General features: G+C 39.6%; 1 protein-coding gene across 1 annotated transcript in view; it reads left to right on the forward strand.

Moving 5' to 3' along the window:
- MTTP (microsomal triglyceride transfer protein) overlaps positions 1–12,402 on the forward strand; it is a 45,153-nt gene extending 32,751 nt beyond the window's left edge. The window contains exons 13-18 of the mRNA XM_077755699.1: positions 1,224–1,321; positions 1,422–1,543; positions 3,120–3,347; positions 7,192–7,316; positions 9,321–9,491; positions 11,023–12,402. Of these exons, the coding sequence (XP_077611825.1) occupies positions 1,224–1,321; positions 1,422–1,543; positions 3,120–3,347; positions 7,192–7,316; positions 9,321–9,491; positions 11,023–11,194 (916 nt within the window). The 3' untranslated portion in view covers positions 11,195–12,402. The remainder of the gene's footprint in view (positions 1–1,223; positions 1,322–1,421; positions 1,544–3,119; positions 3,348–7,191; positions 7,317–9,320; positions 9,492–11,022) is intronic.
- Positions 12,403–21,639: the final 9,237 nt, after the last annotated feature.

A 21,639-nucleotide genomic window follows, 5' to 3' on the forward strand; every position in this document is an offset into this window, starting at 1 on the left:
GTCTTTCCTTGTCTTGTGAACCTAGTGATGGAGGGGATAGTAAAAGAGGAGGCGGTGGAGTAGAGAGCAGCAGGGAAAGGTGAGGAAGCCATCACAGACACTGTGGTTCAGATTCTTAGGACCAGAATGGTTTGAGCTGGAAAGGACATCACAGGCCACTGCGCTTGGTGTCTCTCCAGCATGCGCATCTGCCAGGAGACTCCCTGGCAGGTGGCATCCAGACTTTGCTTGTAACTGGCCAGTGGCAGGGGCTCACCTCCCCTAAAGGAACTTGTGTCATTATTCACACTGTCACCAGGACTTCTTTGGGAAACCGAAAGCTTCCTAGTGGCCCCATGTGCCTCAATCCCTGGAGCAAAGCAGAGCAGGTCTAATCATTCAGCCACCCTCAGGCCCTTTGAATATCTCAAGACAGCTATAATGATGTCCTCAGCCCTTCTTCTCCAGGCTAAAATCTTATGACCTAATGATATTGGGTGGTGGGAGCTACTTAGAGGGTCACCATTCCCACCTCTCAGTAAGTTTCTACCTCAGGCCCAGATCCAATTTCTTTAGTGATTATTTTGATATTTTTTTGTGGTGTTGTCATAATTTTATTATTCCTGATATGATTAGTGTTAAGTAGTCAAGATTGGAAAGATCTCAACAGTCCTTAGATAGTAGACAAGATAGAGGCAAAGGGCAAGATTTAAGACTTACTCTAGAGAACATAATCATTCATATATGGGTTTTACTGAGATATCTCTTTAATTGAAAACCACATAAATAGAACAAGTTCCTGGAAATGAACTGTGATATGTCATCAGCCACTGGTAACATTAGAGAGTGTAGAAAAATGTTTACAGAAATATTGGGCAACTGCTCCCCCATCCCGTTTGGTACAGCTTTCCTTGAAAGTATATACTATTTAACAATACCACCGTTACGATTCATAGAATATGTGTTTTCCACTCCTGAGGTGTGGCCATGAGTTAGACTAAGCCATTCATAGCCGGGCATCCTTGCCTTGCTGTTATTTTGATACCAAACTGAATTTCAAATATCTGAGGAATGAAGGGGAAAGCCCTAACCCTGATGCTGGCCCTCCAGCTGGTGCCTCCTCAGGTGGAAAAATTTGGCCCCCTCTTTTTTTCTACTGAGGATTTCTTTTCTTTTTTTCCAAATCTGACTTGGAAAGCAGCCATTACAATGAATGTGCAGCTTTTTCCTTTTACGTGTTGCAGCAAAATGGTCCGTCGCGTCCTGAAGGAAATGGTTGCTCATAATTATGACCGTTTCTCCAAGAGTGGATCCTCTTCTGCCTATACTGGCTACATAGAACGTATGTAACCCAAAAAGGGGTTCTCCCTCTCTGCCCTTCCGCAAGTTGGTATTGTGGGAACTGTTACTAAACTACAAGGGTTGTTTTGTTTTTTCATTAGGTACTCCTCATTCGACGTCTACTTACAGCCTTGACATCCTTTACTCCGGTTCTGGCATTCTAAGGAGAAGTAACCTGAACATCTTTCAGTACACTGGGAAGTCTCATCTTCACAGCAGCCAGGTAACTCATTTTCCATTAATTTTGCTTCATAAAGTGTGTAAGAAATTAGTCTGAAGTAAAATTAAAGAAAAAAAAACATGCTCATGGTAACACAGTAAAATGCATAAGTTAATGGTGGCTTCTGCTTTAAGTTGCTCACAATTCCATCATTTGCAGGAAGCTATATGGTTTATAATTCCAAAGAAAGTTTCAAGTATGTACTTGAAACCTAAATAATTTGCTTTATTGGACTCGTCAAACATCTATTCATCATTTGAAGGGCAAATGTATTCACAAAATTGGAATTGTGCTAATATTTTTCAGATATGTTTTTAAAATATTTTATTTTTATTCATAGATATATTTGTTAAAACCTCACTTATCTATTTCTGGAATATATCTTCCTTCTCTGGTTGTTTCTTAATTGTTTTAAATGTTTATTCATTTTTGAGAGAGAGAGAGAGAGAATCTGAAGCAGGCTCCAAGTTCTGAGCTTTCAGCACAAAGCCCAATGTGGGGCTTGAACTCACGAGCCGTGAGATCATGACCTGAACTGAAGTTAGACACTTAACCAACTGAGCCACCCAGGCACTTCTCTTCTCTGGTTGTGTCTATAAAGAGACTGATTCCCCATAAGAATTTTAACTCTCTAAAGAGCCCATCTATATTTTTTAGTACCATTAGGAGAGAAAAGAATAAAGTGTAGGCATGTGACAATTGGCTGAATTCCATCTCTTTAGCTTTATAAAAAAATTGGTTATAAGCTTTAAGGTCTTCCTAATTATGAAATATACTTCTGTTTAGTTTTTATGCATATCAAATTATAGCCTTCTAAATAAGCTCATTTAAAATTTTAAAATGGCCCAGTCCAACACAAACTTGAGTTGTTATCAATAGTATATCATACACCCTTTGCTAGGACTCTAGTCAGAATACTATGTCCTTCTATCCTGAGGAATCACCATCTGTTTTCTGATATGCACTCTGAAATGCCAAGCACCCGGTTGGTAGGGGGCTGGTGTGGAAGATGGAGAATATGTAAGATTCCTATGCATGGTGGAGATCTTGATGTGAGCTTCTATCATCTTTTCGTTCAGCTAGAAAGAAAAGTTTGACAGAAGGGTGTGAGTCATGGCTTGGAGTTTTCCACATCTTGTAACAATAGCCTCAGGCAATTGTCCCAGCATTGCTCCATCTCCTTTTTCATGGCTCTGCCAGACAGTTGATCCATTATGTATGACAGTCCTGATGGGATTAAGAGTCTTGAGGATGACCCCACAAAAAGGAAAGCTCATGGCATTGGCAGTCACACAGAAGGGGTTTGAGTTCTGCCTCTGCCATTTGAATCTCTTATTTTTTTTTTTCCCTCTACAAAATGGGTCACTGGGTGTGGGGACTCAGTGAAGAAAATGAATTCACCTTATGTTCAGGCACAGAGATGTTTTTGTTTTGTTTTGTTTTGCTTTGCTTTTATTTGCCTGGCTACTGCAGATACCTGAAGTTTTAGAAAGTTCTCGCAATAGCTCAGGAGCCTCACCATCACTTATGGATCAGCCAGGGAGCTTCCATCATGAATATGATCTGCATTCTCCCTTAGGTGGTCATCGAAGCCCAAGGCCTGGAGGCCTTGATTGCGGCCACTCCTGATGAGGGGGAGGAGAACCTCGACTCCTATGCGGGCATGTCAGCCATCCTCTTTGATGTTCAGCTCAGACCTGTCACTTTTTTCAACGGATACAGTGATTTGATGTCCAAAATGTTGTCAGCATCTGGTGACCCTATCAGTGTGGTGAAGGGACTTATTCTATTGATCGATCACTCCCAGGTAATCCATTTATTCTGCTAATATTTATTGAATCCCTAATGTGTTGAATGTGCTCAATGCTTGGAGAACACAAGACTAGGTTCCACCCATCTAGGAGTTCACATTCTAACCTGCCCTCATGGTATTGCCACCCGTCCATCGTTTTCCCTTTTGTTACAGGTAAGCAGGGTTTTCTCTCAACTTCCTTAGCTGATGAAGACATCTCCTCACTGTTGAGCCAAAAGAGGACATACTTAATATAATATGAGTGTAATAATGCCACATATATCTCAACAAAACTAAAAGACAAAAAGAGAAAATACTGATGCTGACAGAAACAAAGAAATTATGGAGAAAATAACCTAAGCCCTTTATGTTGTTGATCGAAACTGGCTCATATGGCTAGCTCCAGCTGCAAGGAACCCTGGTAAATGTAGTTTTTCAATGGATGCATTGTCCCTCTGAACAAAGGAAGAGAAGAAGGACAATGAGCAGGATCTGTCATATCCCTTAATCCTCAAGATCACATATGAAAAACACAATTCTCAAATTATATCACAACTTTACATTGCACACACCCATTGTAGTATTGACTCTGGGGCAATGAATTCTTAATGAATCCATGAAGAAGGCAGAAGAGTGCTGAGTAAGTGGTCCACATTTTTAGGTGCAGGAATAATTACGGTTCAAAACCATCTGTGTGTGTTCAGCTACCTCTCAACAATCTGATGGTCAGAACTGGGGTGTAAAACCTGATAAAAACAGTAATCTAGATCAGGCTCAGCAGATGTTTTATGTAAAGGGCAGAAAGGAAATATTTTAGGCTTTGGGGGCCATATGGTCTCTGTTGCAACTACTCAGCTCTGCCACTAGAGTGGAAACAGCATCAGCAATATATTAACAAATGAATGTGCTCCAACAAAATTTTATTTATAAAAACAGCAAGTGGGCCAGATTTGCCTGCAGGCCACAGTTTGCTAGCTCGTGGTCTAGATTATCTTGTAAAGTTCTTCTGTTCAGGAAGAAAGGGCACCTAACGTGTGTTCTAAAGCAAAGATCACCCTGTAGCTATTAAACATAACCCAATGTCTGTGAACTTCAAATTGGAGTATTTGGCAGATCATGGGCTACTATACAAATAAGCTCTTTGAGGCTCCCTGGCTCTGTAGAGCACTCCAGTAATGCCATCCCAGCTTCAGAGGCACATACCACTCTAGGTCAAGTGCTGACATTGAAGGAAATTTTGGCAGTGGATAGCCTGTCACAGCCACCAGGGCAGATGGAATTACTCTGTGCTTACTCTTGCTCTCTCTTTTCGTCTAATTGGATTACTCTTCAGAGAAGGCTGTCTGATAAAGTCAGCTTAATACAGAGATCCTCTTTAGCCGGCAAAGAACATATTTTCCTGAATGGATGGATGCAAGGGCATATGTTGTCAAAATACTAGTGTTTGGACTGTAAGAAACACCCTTGGAACCAAAGGGACAAGATCAAAGGAGTCACACGAGCTACAAATGCAAAGCTTTACTATCTTGTTCCTGTAGTTCATAGGTAATAATTTAAATAAGTATGCATTCGGGGTCAAATAAGGACATAGGCCTATGATCTTTTTTTTTTACAATATTTCTCAGAAGATGCTTTCTTGCACACCAGGAGACAAAAGAGAGTTATGATATTGTGATAACCATATGTGGTAATAGAAAAGTATCCTCCCTGGGGATAGTCTGGGTTTCTTTCTGACTCCATGTGTGCCACTAATCCTGAATCTCCTTTTTAAATATTCAGATATAATGCCTACCACAGAAGATCAGTATGGGAATTAAGTAAGATACCAAATGTAGAGCTTCAGGGACATAGTAGGTGCTCAAAACTGTTAGTATGTCTTAGTGTTTGAAGACATACTATTAGACATAAATTAGAACCGCTGCACTTTGTGGTTTAATCCCTTTCCCAAAGAAAGAATGGCTTGTTCTATGGGGCTCAGTACTCTGTCCTTCTATGGGGGCTCAGGAAAATTCCTCTCGGACTACACATAAATGTTCTTCCATGATCCCTTCGCATGAGAGAAATGGAATCTTCCCAGAAAGCCAAGGCACTCCTTAAAACTCATACCACAATGGAAATGCTCTCTCCCCATAAAAGGCACATTGTCTCAAAGCTGTGAAATGTTCTTTTCCATGGCATTTAGTGTGCTTTGACATCTACTTAATGTATGGTCATGGGAAAGCCAAAGTCCACATCATCAAAGACCCTTTTTTGATTGGGTGGACTAACAAGATTATAGTTTTCAAATTGGGAAGAGAAAGAAGTCCTTCTAAGACAAGGCACACAGTAGGATTCATTTGGGAATAATCACAACCGCTCTGCAAATGCAGAACTCTCATATCTTGGTTCTGTCATTCATAAATATAGGTTAAAGTCTGGGCATAATTTTCTGGCTTTCCTAGGATGATTTGCGTTCCTTCATACTAGTTATGATATACGAGACAACCTTGCATCCTACTATAACCACATTTTATTCTCGACTAAATGTAGCTGTTAAGTATTCTTAGGACTCTCTCCTAACATGTCCTGAGCTCTGTGTCAAGAATCTCATGCTTTCATCCAAGTGTGTTTTAGACTTAAAGTGTCTTCATGGCACAGTGAGACTTTTTTGATATACCTGGTTGTAAGTGAAGGCCTTTGACTGAGATTTCTTGCTACATTTTTTGGAAAGTGGAAGGAATTCAAGGAGATCAATATGATCCTTTCTAGAAAGCGAAATCATGGCATTTAGAGTTGGTGAAAGCATGGCTTGTTTGGTCTGAGTAGGGCAGTTACATAAGGAAGTTAGTCATGCTGCCAGTTACCATGAACCTAAGATCTTTGGAGGGATATAAAAATTAAGGATACAGAGCCTTTTATCCAGAGCCATTATCGTTTCCAACACTGACCCCAGGCAGTCTGATTGCAATCCAGCTAAAGAACTTTTCAGCCAACATCACCTCAGCTGAGGTACTCAGAAAGCAAGACTTAAACGCTGACAAACAACACAAAACAATGGGCCTCAGACAACTGCAAAATTGCTTACGATGGACTACATTTGTAAATGAGAAGTGTCCCTCTGGAATATGCTCTTGAGTTCATGTTGGACTCGTTTGTTAATTTGATGTCATTTCAAATGTCAAACAACAAGGTGTTAAGGCTTAGTTAAATTGCCTTGCCTTCCTTTCCCAGCTTTATCTAGGCAATTCCTGGAACTTGTATATTGCACCAGCAGTTTTTATTTTGCCTTTAATTTGCCAGCATGATGCAGTTGCCTATATTTGACACAGCACATAGCTAGAGAGGTGCTGAAGGACCACAAGAGATCATCCGGCCCAACTTCTTATCCCCACCCCAAAGCCACAGCTGGATTTCTAATGAAGATGCTTTCATTTTCCATAGTCTGGTAGTTCTCAAATTTATATGCATCACAATCACATGAGGGCTTGTTAAAACCCACATTGCTGGGGCTCATCCTCAGAGTTTCTAATTCAGTAGGTATGGACTTGCATTTCTAACAAGTTCCCAGTATGCTGATGTTGTTCCTTAGGGGAGTACACTTTGAGAACCTTTGCCTCTCCCAATGTGAGGCAATGATTGAAAAACACCCGTCTCAACTGGCACTGCACTTCTCTAGTATGTTAATTGACTAAATACTGTAGCAAATCAACAGTCTACTTCTAGTGATCAAGATTAGAATAATGTGTTTTCAAGCCTAGAGAAAGACTCCAGCATTAGCAGAGCCCAGATGGTATTATATGTACCAGGAGGCTGAACATGCCTTTGGAAAGGGGTAGACTAAATTTGCTTATTATTTTTATTATGATATTTTTGCTTCTAGGAGCTTCAGCTGCAATCTGGACTAAAGGCCAATATGGATGTCCAGGGTGGCCTAGCTATTGACATTTCAGGTGCAATGGAGTTTAGCCTGTGGTATCGTGAGTCTAAAACCCGAGTGAAAAATCGGTAAGCATGTGTATTATATCCTATGCAATGAACTGCAGAGATAATGCTTTTGGAATTGTTTAGCTCTCTGATTTTTCAAAAATCTATATTTTCTATTTGTAATGACTAAACCATAGAGCAGGAAGAAACCATAGGAACTCATTCTTTCCATAGCTTCTTATAAGCAGGTCAGTTATCTAATCAACTCAGCCAACAATCATCACACTTTTAAAGACATCCACAGACAGCATGCACCATGGATGGGAAGTTCATCTTCTCTTGGTGTCCTGTATTAGTAGTTGAAAATGCTGTCAGGAAATATTGCCTGGAAGCAAACTTTGTAGTTGACCCTCTTGTTGGGATTTTAAATGTTCCCTCTTTTGCTGTCTTCAGTGGAGAAAAAAGAGATGATCACTTGTGTGCAGAATCTAAGTCTTAAACAGTAGGAGTCCTTAAGTCTTTTCATTAGCACTCATTTTTTTCTAAACAAAATGTTCTCAGCTCCTTTTGTTTTTCTAACATACGTGTCAAATCAAATGACAGTGGTGTATTTTGAGTAAAAGATGGTAAATCTGAACCAGTGTGATAATCAAAAGAATTATTGTTTGTTGTAGAATCGAAGTTAAGGAAAATGGAAGGGCAATTGATTATTGCCTTTTTGATATTTATTTGTTTTAAGTTTATTTATTTTGAGAGAGAGGCAACACAAGTGGGAGAGAGGCAGAGAGAGAGGGAGACAGAGACTCCCAAGCAGGCTCCATGCTGCCAGCACAGAGACCAGCACAGGGCTCGAACTCATGAAACGGTGAGATTATGGCCTGAGCTGAAACCAAGTCGGACACTTAACTGACTGAACCACCCAGGCAGCCCCCCTTTTTGATATTTAAAAATATGGTGGGGCAGAAGTGAGATAGGAGTAATGTCACTAAAGTTTTGATTTATGTAAAACTATGGCTAAAGGAATTGAGAACAATCAAAAGGCAGCACTTTTACTATGAAAGGCGACCCACAGTGTCACTAAAAGGAACCAAAGAATGAGAAATGGAACCGGCCATCAGAGGGATCAGCAGTATAATTTAGGATTCCCCAGTGAATTGGTCTTCTTTCTCCTTTTTCTGAAGCATTTTCTAGATAGAAGTTTCCCCAAATTTGACTGAATTGAATTCTTTGCAAAAACAAATCAACAACAGCAACACCAAAAATTATCTAGATTTTTAAAAAGGACACAGTATCCCTAAGAATCTACCATTATCCACACTGTAGCCAATCTATCTTCAATTTTTCATTTGTTCATTTAAAAAATATCTCTTAAGCCTCTGTTGAGTGTAAGATATTAGAAGGTATGATAAGGGATTCAGGGATTTAAATGATACCACCTCTGACCTACTTTTGCACTGACAACAACAGCAGCAGGGACTTTAATTTGCACAGCAAACCTTCAGAGTACCCTTTTATCAAAATAACGCAGGCGTAAACTCTGATTTCATGTGGGGTGATTTCCCACAATTTCATTTAAAGCCTACAATTAAATTAGAGTGATCCTAGAGGAACGCCTTCTACTGGGATTGTTTTATCCTCTTTATCATCATCCAAGCCATGTTCCCCAGTCAACCCCATCTGCTTACCCAGTTCTCGAAACAATAACCGGAGCAGCCACCATTTTTGTCCTTTCTGGGGCACGCCTTTGTTTTAAAGTACCTCAGGTATTTCTGACTTCCTGAAGGAATCACGTTCCAGGCATGTTTTCACCCTGGCTCTTGGTATGCCCATATCAGACAGTAGTACCTGATAGACACTTCATTCCCAGATCTAGAATTGAAGTCTGTGGGAGGGCTCAGGGAAAGGGCAGAACTTCACTGCCTAATCCCTGGAACTAGCCAGGCCCTGATTACCAGCAGAACTCTGAGCACGTTTCGTCACATATTGGTGAGTTCAGACCTTATGAAATTATAGCTGTTGGTCCAGATCAGTTAAATGTGATATTAATGTGTTTTTGTTTGCTTTTGTTTTTACCTAAATCTTTAGGGTGGCTCTGGCAATAACTGGCAGCATCACTGTGGACTCCTCTTTCGTGAAAGCTGGCCTGGAGATCAGCACAGAAACAGAAGCAGGTCTGGAGTTTATCTCCACGGTGCAGTTTTCTCAGTACCCGTTCTTAGTTTGCATGCAGATGGACAAGGATGGAGCTCCGGTCAGGTAAGAAGCAGCGCTCGTGGAATGTTCCCGGGGCAGTTCCCGTTTCGCCAGGAACTTACACCCAGTTCTGCGCATTTCATTTCGGAAGTTAAAAGAAAATGAGAAAAATACAGTGAAACATAAATTTCCTTTACATAAGTAAGAGAGTAATTGATAAAGCTTTAAAAAAAAAAAGTCAATTTCTAGGCTATCTGGCAACTATAAGGACCAGTTCATTTGGTTCTGGAGGTAATATCGTATTCTAGTCCAGAAATAATTCATCAAGGTAACAAAGGGATTTGATTTACCATAAGAGTTGCCATGTAGTTTCAGCAAAAATAGTGGGTGCGTACTTACCGTCAGCTAACTTCACCACCATCTCCTGGGCAGAAAGTGTGAAACAAAACAGCTGGCAATCATTTATCATGGTTTAAGAGCCCAAATTAATTCATAATTTTTAGGTAATTGTACAATAGCAACTTGCCCTTGTTTAAGTTTTGGCTCAAGTTTGAGAGTTTGGGATTTTGAATTTTAAGAATAAATGCTTTCAGTAGAATTCTTAGTGTCTCAAATACAAAATAATATATGATTGTTCACGTAAGTTTCCTAGCACCTCTTCTACCCTATAGCGTCTCATTTATACTGTGTCCTTTGACTCTTCTAACGGGCGTTTGTAACAGTACTGTCACATGGAAGTAGAATGCTTTGGGCCTAGTTAGCACTGACTCTTCTGTTAGTTGTAGAGGTCTCCTTGACACACGTCATTAACCAGGAAAGCATTTTGTATATTTACAACAGCAAGCCACATCTTACGTCATCTCCTTCAATAAATAAGCCAGAGTTGAGCACCTTCTCTATTTTACTGACATTTCATGACCCATATAAGGAATACATAAATGATAGAAGTACAATATGAGTAGGTCATATTTTTACAGAATAAAATATAGTAGATTATAATCAGAATACTAAGCTATTGTCAACTCACACTAACTTCTTTTTAGATAAATCTCCATTCATGAATTAAAAAAAAAAAAATCAACCTTCCTGTGGTCAAAATGCAGTGACCACCAACCCAGGCTCACAGCTAACTGGTTTGGTTCCACATTCCACTTGGCCCAGAGCTCTAGGAATGTTACGCCTGTCAGCATTCTCAGCCTAAATCCAGTTGGACTTGCTACTTACTCAGGGGAGCACTCCCAAGGCGGGGCTCCTGGAATGATGGGTGGAGATAGCAAGGTCCGCAGAGCTCAGTGGCATTTCCAGAGAGCTGACAAGAATTTGGGACTTCGGTCTTGAAAAATGTGTGGCAGGACTCCTATATTCCAGGGGTCTATAGTATATCTGTTGGTATAGAAAGACACGGGAAGAAAAAGATCCCCCCATTCGTGGGAAAGGAAGCTGGTAGTCTTTGGCATTCCCATCCTTTCTCAAATTGCTTTGAAACAGAAGCTTCAAGTGTACAGTATTGTACAGAAGCCAATAATTTGGCTCTGAGGGGTGCAGGTTACTTTAAGATGTGTATAACTCTGTTATTGCTGCTGTCGTTATGCAGGCAATTTGAGACCAAGTACGAAAGACTGTCCACGGGCAGAGGTTACGTGTCTCGAAGAAGGAAAGAAAACCTCATGGCGGGATCTGAATTCCCGCTCCACCAAGAGAACTCGGAGATGTGCAAGGTGGTGTTTGCCCCTGAGCCTGCGAGTACTTCTAGTGGTTGGTTCTGAAACTGATTGGTGATGGTTCACTTGAATCTGTCTTCCCAGAAGGGATATGATGTGACATGCCTACGTACTTGCTCTCTGAGAGCACAGTGTTTACATATTTACCTGTATTTAAGATTTTTGTAAAAAGCTATGAAAAGCCTCCAATGATTAAATGTGGGCCTATTCGGTATGTTCCCTATAGTTTCATCCTGAGCCAACATATGTGACACTTTCAGCAACATTCCTACTTTTCTTGTGCCTCCATCAAATCCTGTGCAGTGGGAATAGGGCCGTCCTGAGAAGAAACGATTGTTTATAAAACGCAAGACTGAGCACACATATGCTCGGGAGAACCTGATTTTGTTTCAGCGATTTTCAATCAATGTGTATAAAACCCTTGATAGGACCTTAAGGGTGGCTTGTTTCTACCAAATATGTCACCCAATCAAGAAAAACACAAAACAAAACAAAAAAAACCCAGACCTTTTTTTCTTTTTTGAGAGAAAGTGGGGGGAGGGGATATGGCTTTTTAAAGACGTTTGTCACGGCCTCAAGAGTGAATATTTATCTCTTTTGTTGTTAGTCTTACTAAGTATTGAGGTAGAAGGCACACAGATTTAAAACAAACCATTATCTTTCTGCTGACCGCACAGTCAGATTGCTAGAAGAAAGCCGTTTAGTCTTCTGCCTTCCGCCCTGCAAAAATACTGGACTTAACACGTAAGAGTTACAAATATTAATTTCAGAAACTCCATTTGATTTTATTTGTGCTGTCTCTCTTTGAGACTGTAATGTGGACACTGTCCTTTATAAGGGACCTCTTTATCTAGTCATTATTTTATCTTTCATTCAACTGTTTTTGTGGTGGAAGTTCTAGTCTGTTTGAATACAGTCTGTACAAAAACCATAACGGCTGAGAGAATTTAACATTGCTGTTAGAAACTGATGGATTTGGACTTCTAAAATATGAAATCAAGAAAATATTGTCTTTATCTGTACAAATTGCAAGAGCCATGGTAAACATTTTTAAATACCTATTAGTAAACCAGATATATGTGTTGATAGCGATAAACCCAAAGCAGATAATAGGTGTTCATTTGCCCATTAAACACATACACACACACACACACACACACACACACACCCTCGATGGATGTTTAGCTAGCCCACCACTGGTTGTAAATTTTAAATGATATGTGATGAAATAAATATATGGAAATCCTATTGAATCGCTTTTGTCTTCCATTACTTTGGACACCATATTTCTCTGTTTCTGCCACTTTCTGAGCCCAGACACATACACAGCTAAGCCTCTGCCAGTCTATAGGCCAGGCCAGATCTTCAATAGGCAGTCAGAGCCCTTTGGAAAATGGGCCACTGAGAATAGCCGCAGTCAGAACCTGTAAACTTGAAAACAAGCTCTCATTCCAGTCTTCATAAGGCTCAGGGCCGGCACCTTCATTGTTATATTACTGAGAAGAGAGACAGGAATCAAAGCCTGGAGGGGGGCGGTGTAGCACTAGTGGTGGCATTGGTCTTGGAAGAAGCGCTCTGTAAAGATACTCAGGCTATGGTAAAGGCAAATTGACCTAAAGCACTAAGCTAAAGAAAGAGGTCATGGACTAAGGGAAGAACTTCAGCCATGTGATGCTTAATGAACCACAATTGCTTCTGTAACATGTAAAGTAATAACTTACTCAAGAGTGATGACCATGGTGTCCTGGACCTTCATGTTACGGGACTTCCTGACAGCATGTCTGCCGGGTGAGTCAAACGCTGCCGCCTATTTGGAGAATGGATAGTACTTAGCAACTCTAACTTTCTCCAAAGAAGCAAGAAACCTGAGGCATAGAACAAACACTGACTCCTTTCTGGATGAAACAAGGAACAAACACTGACTCTTTTCTGGAGGAAACAAGGTAGAAACTTAAGAGGGATGGAGTGATCGTCCACGTTTTGGAATAACGTATTGGAGCCAGAAATATAACTCTAAGCCTCACTCGTAGTCTCTAATTCTGACAACTTCACTGCGCAAACATCAGTGTCCAGACAGCTTTGTCTCCTGCACAGATGTCTGCCTGGGAAGTGCACAGTCCTCTGCCTGTCAGTCAGCTTCTTCCTGTAAGCCTTAGAGATTTAACCTGGCTGCTTTTCTTCCATGAAGTGCTACTGCTGTTCCCGTATCAGAGGACGGCCCTCGACAGGTTGCTCCCTGCCTCTGTGAACCTGACCATTGTCAAAAATAATTTTACAGCTAGCATATCTTTAGTGCTTGTTATGTAGCAGGTATTGTAAGCATTGTATATATATTAAATTATTTAATTGTCACAATAACTGTATTTAAGAGGTAGCATTATTATTTCCACATTATGGATCAGCATTGTCCAATAGAAACATGATGCGGGAGTGTCTGGGTGGCTCAGTTGGTTGAATGTCCAAATCTTGATTTCGGCTTAGGTCGTGATCCCAGGGTGGTGGGATCCAGTCGTGGATCAGGCTTCATGCTGGACATGGAGCCTGCTTAACATTCTCTCTCTCTCCTTCTCTCTCTCTGTCTCTGTCTCTCTCTCTCTCTCACCACTCTCACTCTCTCTCCTCTGACCTCTCCCTTCACCTAAAATAAAATTAAAAAAAAAGAAACATAATGTGAGCCACATAACCAATTTCAAATTTCTAGCTGGTGACTTAAAAAAATAAACAGAAACAAGTGAAATAAATTTTAATAATATATTTGAACCCAATATATGCAAAGTATTATATCAACATGTAATAAATATGGGATATTTGGGAGGGGGAGGATTAGATCTTTGAAACGTGATATATAATTTGCATTCACTGTATAGCTCATCTCAATATGGATTAGCCACATTTCAAGTGCTTAGTAGCCGTATGTGGCTAGTTGTTACTGAATTGGACACTACAATTATAGATGGAGAAACTGGGACACAGAAGACATTTAACTTTTGCCACTGAAGCCATTTTCTCAGCTGGAAAATGGTAAAAGTAGGATTCAAATATAAGTGGTCTTTCCCAGAATCTGCTCTCTGNGATCCAGTCGTGGATCAGGCTTCATGCTGGACATGGAGCCTGCTTAACATTCTCTCTCTCTCCTTCTCTCTCTCTGTCTCTGTCTCTCTCTCTCTCTCACCACTCTCACTCTCTCTCCTCTGACCTCTCCCTTCACCTAAAATAAAATTAAAAAAAAAGAAACATAATGTGAGCCACATAACCAATTTCAAATTTCTAGCTGGTGACTTAAAAAAATAAACAGAAATAAGTGAAATAAATTTTAATAGTATAATTTGAACCCAATATATGCAAAGTATTATATCAACATGTAATAAATATGGGATATTTGGGAGGGGGAGGATTAGATCTTTGAAACGTGATATATAATTTGCATTCACTGTATAGCTCATCTCAATATGGATTAGCCACATTTCAAGTGCTTAGTAGCCGTATGTGGCTAGTTGTTACTGAATTGGACACTACAATTATCGATGGAGAAACTGGGACACAGAAGACATTTAACTTTTGCCACTGAAGCCATTTTCTCAGCTGGAAAATGGTAAAAGTAGGATTCAAATATAAGTGGTCTTTCCCAGAATCTGCTCTCTGAATTCACTACACTACATTTTCCAGATCATTTTGGTTTTTAAAATTTGCTGCTTAAAGAATACAGACAGCAGTTATGAAGATGACAAACATGAAACAGCAGCTACAAGGCTTGAAGCTATATTACAAAGTTTTGAGAGTCATTGCCCTTCTCTGTGGTTCTTGCATCTCTTTCTCTGATATTACCAGAAGCTCTTGTCCACTCAAAGACCTCTCTCTGATTCTTTGCCAAGTATGCATTTCTCCATGCAGAGAATTACAGTTTTAGCTTTAGGTATTTGATCCATTTTGAGTTTATTTGTATATATTTGTATGTGTGCAGTAGGGGGTCCAAATTTATTCCTTTCTATATGGATATCCAATTGTCCCAGCAACATTTGTTGGAAGATGATTCTTTCCCATTGAGTTGTTTTAGCAACCTTGCTTAAAGTTGATTGACTATAAATATAAAGGGCCATTTCTGGATTGTCAGTTTTATTCCATTAATCTATATACCCACCTTTATGCCAGTACCACACCTGATTACTGTTGCTTTGTACTATGTTGTGAAATTGGGAAGTGTGAGTTCATCTGCTTTGTTCTTTTTCAACATTGTTTTGGCTATTGTGAGTTCCTCGAGTTTCCGTATGGATTTTAGGATCAGCTTGTCAATTTCTACAGAGCTAGCTAGGAATCTGACATGGATTTTATTGAACCTATGTATCAGTTTTAGGAATATTGACATTTTAATGTTAAAACCTCCTGATGCATAAACATGGGGCATCTTTCTACTTACTTAAATCTTTAATTTCTTTCAACAATGTTTCATAATTTTCAGGGTATAAGTTTTGCACTTTTGTTAAATTTTTTCCACATGTTTTATTATTTTTTATGGTATTGTAAATGAAATTGTTTTCTTTCATTTTCGGATTGTTCATTGCAGGTATACATAAATACAGTTGATTTTTGTACATTGATCGTGAATCCTGCACATTTCTCCACATCCCAGATTTCATTGATCCTTTCTTTACCAAAATGGTTTGCTTTTGGTTTCTGGGAGAGGAAAGAGTAAGTATTTTCATGAGGAAGCAAGGAATGAATCTCAAATCTAGACATGAAATAAGCAAGTTTCAGTTGAGTTCTTGGGGACCACAGTAAGAGGACTCCACATCATAAGTGAAATGGATAGCATTTTGAGAGGGAAGAAAACTCCAGAAGACTGCATCCTGCCTCAGTCCTCATCCTTCAGGACTTGAACAGAATGTCCTGTGTCTAAACTTCAACCAATTCTTACTCACCTCCCCCCTCACTGTCAGCTTCTCTTTCTTTGTCAGAAACCCTGCAGGAAGAGGGTCACTGTGTGACACAGATGGCACATCCAAACTGGGTAAGTTGAGAAGAGCTCAGTCAGTGTCATAAGGATATGAGCAGGTTAGAGAGAAGCCAGCAAGGGATGGTGCAGCACCCTGAGGCTCACAACCACAGGAAGCCTGACAGGTCAAGGGAGAGGGTGCTCACTGGAACCTACAGAACATAAACTATGTGGAGCCATGACCCTGAATTAAGGAACACGAGCAGCCCTCACCACATCCTCTGGAGGGAGGCAGGGAAACAAGCACCATACCTTGCCTTCTTTCTCCCTGACTGCAGCACCCGCTGGCTGATACCAACCAGAAGCCAGAGGCAAGAATGCCTATGGATCCAGACTGTCTATAAAGGTGGAAAGGGTAGAGAGGAATTGTGAAGGGAAAATGGAAAAAAATCCTGCCTAAGCTTATATGATAAGTCTTTCCAATTTATCACTTGGTTTAATCAGTCATCTTATACAACATGGTGGGTTTATTAGGAACCAGAAATGTACTAGATGTAAAAAAAATTAAAATAGAATAGATTTCTTCACCTCAGGAAACTCAGTGAAGTAAGCCACACAGCTAAAAATAATTTTAGCACAATGGTATAAATGTTGTAAAAGAAATGGGTTCAAAATCCTCAGAGAGCATGAAAGAAACATAAAACATTATCAAGGAGGTAAAATTTGAACTGGCCACCTGATTTCTTTACCACTATCCCAGCTAATTTCAACAAAAATTGGCCTCTTCCTTTGGCNGTGTTGTAAAAGAAATGGGTTCAAAATCCTCAGAGCGCATGAAAGAAACATAAAACATCATCAAGGAGGTAAAATTTGAACTTGGCCACCTGATTTCTTTACCACTATCCCAGCTAATTTCAACAAAAATTGGCCTCTTCCTTTGGCTGGGTATCAGATTCCTTTACAATCCACGATACCTACAACACCAAAGAGAAGTGTGTCTGTGTACCTTCAGCTTGAGTACACATTCAAGAAAAAATTCTTATTTTCAGAGAACTTACTATATAATTACATTTTCTACTTGATGAGATTATAAAAGAATATAAAAATTTAGATCAATAAAAAGTTCATCATTGGTGTTACATTAATTCACCATTTACCTACCATCATGGGATTACAGTTAATTTAGACTGGATTTGTAATCATTTGCTACTCTCCTATTAATAAAAGTTTAATTTATTCACAGTTGACTTGGAACATCACATAAACCTGTAAGCTATTTTTATCCTTCTATTTTTACTAGAAAGATTCCTGCCATAATCTTCTAGGATTACATGTAAAAGTTTGTTCTCTGTTGACCATGTGTTTGTCTTCTTTGGAAAAATGTCTATTCAGGTCCTCTGCCCATTTTTAATTTGGATAATTTGGGATTCTTTTAGTGTTGAGTTGTATAAGTTTTTTATATATTTTGTATATTAACTCCTTAGTGGATACGTCATTTCCAAATAACTTCTCCCATTCAGTAGGTTGCCTTGTCATTTTGTTGATGGTTTCCTTCACTGCGCAGATGAAAAGATGCTTAACAACCCTAATCATCAAGGAAACGCAAGTCAAAACCACAATGAGATATCACTTTACACCTGTCAGAATGGCTTGAATAAAAAAGACAAGACATAACAAGTGTTTTTGAGGATGTGGAGAAAAAGGAACCCATGTGCACTGTTGGTGGGAATGCAAATTGGCACAGCCACTGAGGAAAACAGTATGGAAGTTCCTCAAAAAACTAAAAATAGAATTACCGTATGATCCAGTAATTCTACTACTGGGAATCTTCCCAAAGAAAATGAAAACACTAATGTGAAAAGATACACACACCTCTATGTTTATTGTAGCATTATTTACAATAGGCAAGCTATGAAAGTAACCCAAGTGTCCATGGATAGATGAATGGATAAAGGAGATGTGGTACATACATACGATGGACTATTACTGAGGCATGAAACAGAATGAGATCTTGTCATTTGCAACAACATGGATGGACCTAGAGAGTATAATGCTAAGTGAAATAAGTCAGAGAGAGACAAATACCATGTGATTTCACTCATATATGAATGGAATTTAAGAAACCACATAAATGAACAAACAAAGAAAAAAGAGACAAACCAGGCTTTAAATACAGAGAACAAACTGGTGGTTACCAGAGGGTAAATGGGTGTGGGGGATGGATGAAATTGTTGAAGGGGATTAAGACTTATATAATGAGCACTGCGTGTTGTATAGAATTGTTAAATCAGTATATTGTATACCTGAAGCTAGTATGACACTGTATGTTAACTCTACTTCAATAAAAAATTTTGGATGTATTCTCTTCAGAATAGGTTTTAGGTTTAAATACCTGATTCCTGGCAGTAACTCTTTGACAACAGCCATAACAACTTCTTTCTAGATATGTCTCCTGAGGCAAGAGAAACAAAAGCAAAAATAAATATTGGGACTACTCAAAATAAGAAGCTTCTGTACAGCAAAGGAAACAATCAACAAAACTAAAAGACTACCTATGGAATGGAGAAGATATTTTCAAGTGACATATCTGATAAAGGGCTAGTATCCAAAATGTATTTTAAAAAAGTAATAAAACTCAATGCCCAAAAAATAAATAGTCCAATGAAAAATGGGCAAAAGACATGACTGAACATTTTTCTAAAGAAGACACATAGATGGACAACAGACACATGAAAAGATTCTCAACATCGCTTATCATCAGGGATATGCAAATCAAAACTACAATTTATAAATATAACCTCACACCTGTCAGAATGGCTAAAATCAACAACACAAGAAACAACAGGTGTCGGTGAGGAGGTGGAGTAAGGGGAATGTTAGTGGGACTTGCACTGTTAGTGGGAATGCAAACTGGTGCAGCTTCCCTGGAAAACAGCGTGAAGTTTTCTCAAAAAGTTTAAAATAGAACTACCTTATGATCCAGCAATCACACTACTAGGTATTTACCCAAAGAACACAAAGATATTAATTCAAAGGGATGCATGCACCCTGATGCTTATAGCAGCATAATCTATAATAATCAAATTATGGAAGCCTGCCCAAGTATCTATTGATTGATGAATGGATAAATTATATATATATATATAATATACATATGTATATATATATGTAGAGAGAGAGAGAGAGAGAATGGAATATTACTCAGCCATAAAAAAGAATGAGGCGCGCCTGGGTGGCTCAGTCAGTTGAGTGTCCGAATTTGGCTCAGGTCATGACCTCACAGTTTGTGGGTTTAAGCCCCATGTCGAGCTCTGTGCTGACAGCTAGCTCAGAGCCTGAGCCTGCTTCAGATTCTGTGTCTCCCTCTCTCTCTGACCCTCCCCTGCTCACATTGTCTCTCTCTCTCTCTCAGAAATAAATAAAAACATTAAAAAAAAGAATAAAATCTAGGGGCACTTGGGTGGCTCAGTTGTTTGGGCATAGGACTTTGGCTTAGGTCATGATCTCTAAGCCCCGTATTGGGCTCTGTGCTGACAGCTCAGAGCCTGGAGGCTGCTTCATATTCTATGTCTCTCTCTCTCAAAAATAAATAAACATTAGGGGCGCCTGGGTGGCTCAGTTGGTTAAGCTTGAGACTTTGACTCAGGTCATGATCTCATAGTTTGTGCGTTTGAGCCCCACGTCGGGCTCTGTGCTGATAGCTAGCTCAGAGCCTGGAGCCTGTCTTCAGATTCTGTGTCTCCCTCTCTCTGACCCTCCCCTGCTCATTTTCAATCTCTCTCTCTCAAAAATAAATAAATTATTAAAATTTTTAAAAATAAATAAACATTTAAAAAAAGAATAAAACCTTGCCATTTCCAATGACATGGATGGAGCTAGAGAGTATCATGCTAAACAAAATAAGTCAGAGAAAGAAAAATATCATATGATTTCACTCATATGTGGAATTTAAGATGGAAAACAAATGAGCAAAGGTGGGAAAGAGAGAGAGAACCACACCAAGAAACAGATCCTTAACTATAGAGAACAAACTGATGGTTACCAGAAAGGAAGAGGGGTGGGGGAATGGGTTCAATAAATAATGGAGATTAATGAGTACACTTGTGATGAGCACCAGGTGTTGTATAAAAGTGTTGAATCACTATATTGTACACCAGAAATTAATAGTACACTGTATGTTAACTAACAGGAATTTAAATAAAAACTTTTTTAAAATTACCTGATTCTTTTTGTTACTAAAAGTGAGTCACTTCCATTCTGTTTTAGAGTACCTATCCCCACTTTTTAAAAATGTTTTTATTTATTTTTGAGAGAGACAGAGACAGAGTGTGAGCAGGGGAGGGGCAGAGAGAGAGAGGGAGAACAGAACCTGAAGCAGGCTCCAGGCTCTGAGCTGTCAGCACAGAGCCAATGCGGGACTCAAACCCACGAACCATGAGATCATGACCAGAGCCAATGTAGGACACCCAACCTACTGAGCCACCCAGGTGCTCCTCCCCACTTTATTTATACATCTTCCACTCAGTTTGCCTGAAGATTAACCATGTAACCACAGTCATGGAGTAAGATGTATAAGATGAATCTTTCAAATTATTGAGATATGAAAGACGCTTAGNGGACTCAAACCCACGAACCGTGAGATCATGACCAGAGCCAATGTTGGACACCCAACCTACTGAGCCACCCAGGTGCCCCTCCCCACTTTATTTATACATCTTCCACTCAGTTTGCCTGAAGATTAACCATGTAACCACAGTCATGGAGTAAGATGTATAAGATGAATCTTTCAAATTATTGAGATATGAAAGACGCTTAGTGGTGTTCTAAAATAATTCTCAAGAAAGAAGACATTAGCTCTTTAATGAAATCCGAGAGGGACATGGTGAATACAAAGCATTTATTGGAAGTAGACAATTTCTAAAAAGTAACCAATTTATGCCGAACCAAGGTCTCTCTCCCCCTTTATTATTATCAAACATTTTAGGTTAGGTGCACTTGTTAGGTGTCATACACGGTTCTAGGCACTTCATAGGAATCCAATCATTTCATTCTTATAACAACCCTATAATGTAGGAACTATTACTGTATACCCTTGGTATATGGAGTACAGAGAGATACAGTGGCTTTTCAAAGATATCACAGACGGTGAAGGGTGGAGCCAGGATTTCACTCAGGAAAGTCTCCTTCTACAGTTCAAGCATGTGCTTACCGTACTTTGCAACCTAACCAGGGTCCAGTCTGAGTCCCTAAGCTTAGAAATCCATTCTCTCTCCACACTTAGGTTAGACATTTCACTGGGGCCCCATATGCACTGCTCTTCATGAAAAACACACTTCCTGTTCGTGCAGCATGCATGCGCTGAGCACACCAACATTTAACTTCTTCAGTTCCTCTGCTCTCATCTGTCCCCCTGCTTTCTGCTCAAAGGAATCTGAGCGAGCCCAGCTCCCATCCATCACATTTCCTGGGCATGGAAGCTGCCAGCTGCTGAGACACTTGCTTCCCAAGTATGCTTATTACACTTACCACCACTTGGGAATTAATCGTATCAACTTGGGTG

This window comes from Crocuta crocuta, unplaced genomic scaffold (assembly GCF_008692635.1).
Source record: "Crocuta crocuta isolate KB4526 unplaced genomic scaffold, BGI_CrCroc_1.0 scaffold92, whole genome shotgun sequence".
NCBI lineage: Eukaryota > Metazoa > Chordata > Mammalia > Carnivora > Hyaenidae > Crocuta > Crocuta crocuta.